The sequence below is a fragment of the Chenopodium album genome, chromosome 25 (genome assembly GCF_948465745.1).
Source record: "Chenopodium album chromosome 25, dcCheAlbu1.1, whole genome shotgun sequence".
Classification (NCBI taxonomy): Eukaryota; Viridiplantae; Streptophyta; class Magnoliopsida; order Caryophyllales; family Amaranthaceae; genus Chenopodium; species Chenopodium album.
Genome location: NC_137858.1, coordinates 18,598,949 through 18,603,454, shown reverse-complemented (window position 1 = coordinate 18,603,454; position 4,506 = coordinate 18,598,949). Strand labels below are relative to the sequence as shown.

Here is a 4,506-nt window from a genome sequence, read left to right as displayed (position 1 = left end):
AATTATTTGTTATTGATTTCTTTAATAATAAAATCTAATAATAATAATAATAACATTAATAATAATAATAATAATTAGTATTCCATAATTAGCATACATAATAAAAATTACCATACTTTACCAACATTTTGATACAATAACACATGGAGTTAGGAATAAAAACACTAATTGATACACTAAAGTACAACAAATACAAGAAATTAAAGACAAATAACTAAATATCCTCATTTTTCCTTACCGATTACTAATATGCCCAAATCTTGCCCACAAATGTTCTACCAAATCTTGTTTAAGTGACATATGAGTTTGTTTATCGTGGAGATTTTCTGGTGTAGCCATTAATGTGGTTAGATTAGGATTTTGGTAGCGCGGGGTTACGGTGAAAGTCGTTCCTCTTCGGTTTGAAGTTCCTGCTAAATACTCGGGTTGTTCAGTAGCAAACTCATTAGGATCCCAATAATTAAGATAACTTTCGCGCTCATCTTCCACGATCATATTGTGCATGATAATACACGCCATAACAATTTTCCACAACATTTCGACACTCCATGCCAAAGCAGGACGTCTTATAATGGCAAATCGAGCTTGCAACACTCCAAATGCACGCTCTACATCTTTTCTAATACTCTCTTGTTTGGTAGTAAACAATCTTTGTTTAGGGGTTTGTGGTGCAGTTATTGCATCTATAAATGTTGCCCATTTTGGGTAGATCCCATCTGTGAGATAATACCCCTGATTGTAAGTATTTCCATTCACGGTAAACTGAATTTGTGGAGCACGACCATTTAAAATGTCGTCGAAGACGGGTGAACGTTGAAGGACATTTATATCGTTGCAGGATCCAGGTGTTCCAAAAAAGGCATGCCATATCCACAAATCACAAGATGCAACAACTTCTAAGATAACCGTCGCCGTTTTTTATCTCCCTTGATACATCCCTTTCCACCCCGCTGGACAATTTTTCCACTCCCAATGCATGCAATCGATACTTCCCAACATACCAGGAAAACCTCTTTCCTCTCCTTCTCTTAGAAGGCGATTCATATCTTCAGGGGTTGGTTTCCTCAAGTACTCTGCTGAGAATTCACGAATCACTCCGTCAACGAAGTGCGTGATACAATGTCTAGTCGTAGTTGCCCCAAGCTTGAGATACTCGTCAACTTGATCAGCTGCACAGCCATATGCTAACATCCTTATAGCCGCTGTGCACTTCTGTATTGGAGAAGCACCCAAACGCATACTGGCATCTGGATGTTGTTGGAAGAATCGATCAGTTTCACTCAGTTGGTTCACTATCTTCATAAATAGAGGTTTCCGCATGCGAAACCTACGTCGAATTTATCATCACCATACAATGGTTGTTCGCTGAAATAGTCAGCAACCAACTGATCATGTGCTGCTTCACGATTACGTGGTATAACTTCCCTTCGTTTTCTTTGACGTGGAACATCTTCTTGTTGTTGTTGCATGGTGGTGTTAACCACATATCTCAATGCATCTTCTATGATTTGTTGTTGCCGATTTTCCTCAATAAAATCAAGCAACATGTAGTCATAGATTTCATCACTAGAAGTGGAAGAATTTGAATTACTACTCATTTTAAAATTATTAATATGTAGTTGTAGTTGTGATAGTAGAAGTGTTGTAAGTGAAATAGGTCAATTTATAGGCAATTGAGATAAAAGTTACAAAAAATAATTTGCAATCTGGTAAGATATGATTTTTACCATAAGATATGATTTTCTAGCTGAAGATAAGATTTTTTAAACAGTGGATAAAATTTTTTAGAAGATAAAATGAGATTTTTTAACAGAGGATAAGATTTTTAGCAGAGGGATAAGATTTTTGGTAGATAAGGTCAGATTTTGTGGCAGATAAGTTTTCATATTTTGGCAGATAAAATGAGATTTTCTTACAGAGGATAAGATTTTTAGCAGAGGGATAAGATTTTTGGTAGATAAGATAGAAAATTACATGGTTTTTTTTAAATAGAAACATAATGTTATTACTCCAACACATAAGATTACAACATCTAATATCAAATAAAAATACAAACGATTAAAATTACTACTACGTACGATTACGTCTTAAGTACTACAACAAATCTTAAACATAATGTTGTTAGATGAAAGATAAACTCTTGATACAGAAACTAAAAGATTAAATACTTAATACATAAAAAATAACTAGTACTTAACTAATATCTCTAAAAAAACCTGTTACTAAACTCCTCTCTAAGCTTCTTGTACATTTCGACTTCAAATTCATCGAGGACGGGTTTTGCCATCAACGAACGTAACATGCTAAATTTCATCTCCTCCTCCTTTAGCTTTTTCCTATCTTCGCTCCTTTTACTTATCAAGTCGATCATTCGTTCTCCTTGATCAAGCCGCTTATCACTAGTTTCGTCAAGAGTTGTGTTGAAAGTTTCAAGGTTTATCGATGTAGAAGAATTACTACCTTCTGCAGCTAAACTCTTTGATTTTTTTACACCCATAGGCCGCTTTTTAACAGCACCCACACTTGGTGATTCTGGTTCGGATCGTTTCCCACTTCCCTCGCTCTCCAAAGGAAGCTGTTGGACCATATGTGGGTCCCATTTAGGAAAATTTTGCATTGTTTCAAAACAATGCATCAAAGTAAAGTGTTTTCCATGATTGAGTTTTGCATAATACTCATGGGCACGTTGGACAGCGTCTCCGCCTGAGTTTCCACTTTTAGGGTGTCGTAGGATATAACTGTACGCCATAACCCATTTTGAAACCCATTTGTTGATAAAATCCCAACGTTGTTGCATGGACTTAATGGTCCGTTCTTTTATCTCTTCAAGGTTCTCTACCCGTGCCTCTTCGTATAACTTCCCAATTGCAGCCCATAAACCGGCTTTAGTTCGTTTCGTATTTATGGTAACATTCCCACCGGCATTGATGTAGCCTGAAACAAGCGCCTTATCCTCAGCTATACTCCATGCACTAGCTTTTTTATCATTAAGGTCTTCTCCGGTAATGTCAACAACATCATCATCGAGATCTTCTAGATGTTGTGCTTCCCGTACATCTTCTGTTGGAGAAGCAGTGCTACTAACATTTACTCCTGGAGATTGATCCATGGGTTGGGTAAAATGTTGGGACATGGGAAATAATGGGACATTTTGTGAAGATGAACCCCCATGAAATTGGTGAGGAATTTGGGATGTATAATTCGGGTTTATAGGTCTTTGGTGGCTACCAAACCATTGCAAAGCAGCTTGAAATTGTGGATTATTAAATATATTTGGATCAAAAGGGGGAGTATTTGCATTGTATTCAGTTGGGAAATTCATATTTCTTCCATAATTAGGATTATTTGGATCCATTATAGAAGAACATTTTAAAATTAGAGGAAAGAGAGGAAAAATATGAAAAATTGAAGTGCATAAAAAATGGCCAAAATTAGGTTCATTTTATAGAGGAAAAAAAATAAAGCTGTTGGTGAAATCAGTTTTTTAAAATAAGTTACCGTTTGTTATTTATTACCGTTATAAGATTTTTGTGCTAGTAAAATCATGTAACAAATATAACAAATCAGTGGCTGCCACTTGTCAAGCAATGGAAGGTTGGTTAAAATATATTGTCGTTGCTTGTCTTCGTCACTTTGTTGTTATGCCAGAAGATTAATGTTTTTCCTTTTTTTGAATTTAACAAAACGTCACCGTTTGCATTGTATTTTTGCTTGAAACGCTGTATTTAGTCATCCTCTTGGCACGGTAGACGAGGTTCACTTTCCTTCAACAGAAGAGGATTCATGAGCATCCTCCTCCCCTCAAGGATCCTCAATAATTCCCAGCATCAAAGAGGATATGTCCACCTAAGCAAAAAACCACCTTCAAGAGGATAGATATCCTCTCCAATATTCATGCTCTAAGGAGAAGAGCCCTACCGGGCCAGAACTTCTCATAAGTCCTCCCAACCCGGGTTAGCGGGCTAGACACTTTAAAAGTTGGGGGGGGGGGGGGGGGGAGGGGATCCCCACCCCCAAAGTGCCTCTAGTGGGGATTGAACCCCCAACCTTGAGGTTGGAAGGTAAACTCCTTATATGTGTGTCAGTGTGTGTGTGTGTACACATATATACATATATATATACATATATATATACATATACATATATATATATATATATATATATATATATATATATATATATATATACACACATATGTATATACATATGTACATATACATATACATATGTATATATGTATATACAGAGCCGGCTAAGGCCCTGTGCATCCTGGTCCTCAGCACAGGGCCCCCGGATTTTGAGGGCCTCATAAGTATGGAGCCCAATTACCAAAGGATAAAAAAATATCATGCGTATTTAACTATGTTTTGATTCTGTCAACATTGTATTAACTACCCTAGGAATCAATGCAAGAGTTTAAATGCTTTTTTGTCTTTCCAATTTATATACCCCGTAATTCAAAAGTAATTTAACTATGTAACCTCTTGAATTCCATTCAACTTGTTT

The 4,506-nt window shown here is 36.3% G+C and overlaps 1 protein-coding gene across 1 annotated transcript; it reads right to left on the bottom strand.

Annotated features, from left to right (window-relative positions):
* Positions 1 to 234: 234 nt before the first annotated feature.
* On the bottom strand, positions 235 to 1,302 carry LOC145613835 (uncharacterized). Its single transcript, XM_081668880.1, has 2 exons — positions 1,002 to 1,302; positions 235 to 896 (listed from the first exon to the last, which is right to left on the bottom strand). The coding sequence occupies exons 1-2, from the start codon at positions 1,300 to 1,302 to the stop codon at positions 235 to 237; spliced, it is 963 nt and encodes a 320-aa protein (XP_081525006.1).
* Between the last annotated feature and the right edge of the window lie 3,204 nt (positions 1,303 to 4,506).

Bases quoted from the DNA above. Each gene is read 5' to 3' on its own strand.
- LOC145613835 (XM_081668880.1), bottom strand. From the start codon at position 1,302: ATGAAGATAGTGAACCAACTGAGTGAAACTGATCGATTCTTCCAACAA. The intron at 897-1,001 runs GTATGTTGGGAA...CGGTTATCTTAG, and splicing joins AGAGGAAAGAGGTTTTCCTG to AAGTTGTTGCATCTTGTGAT.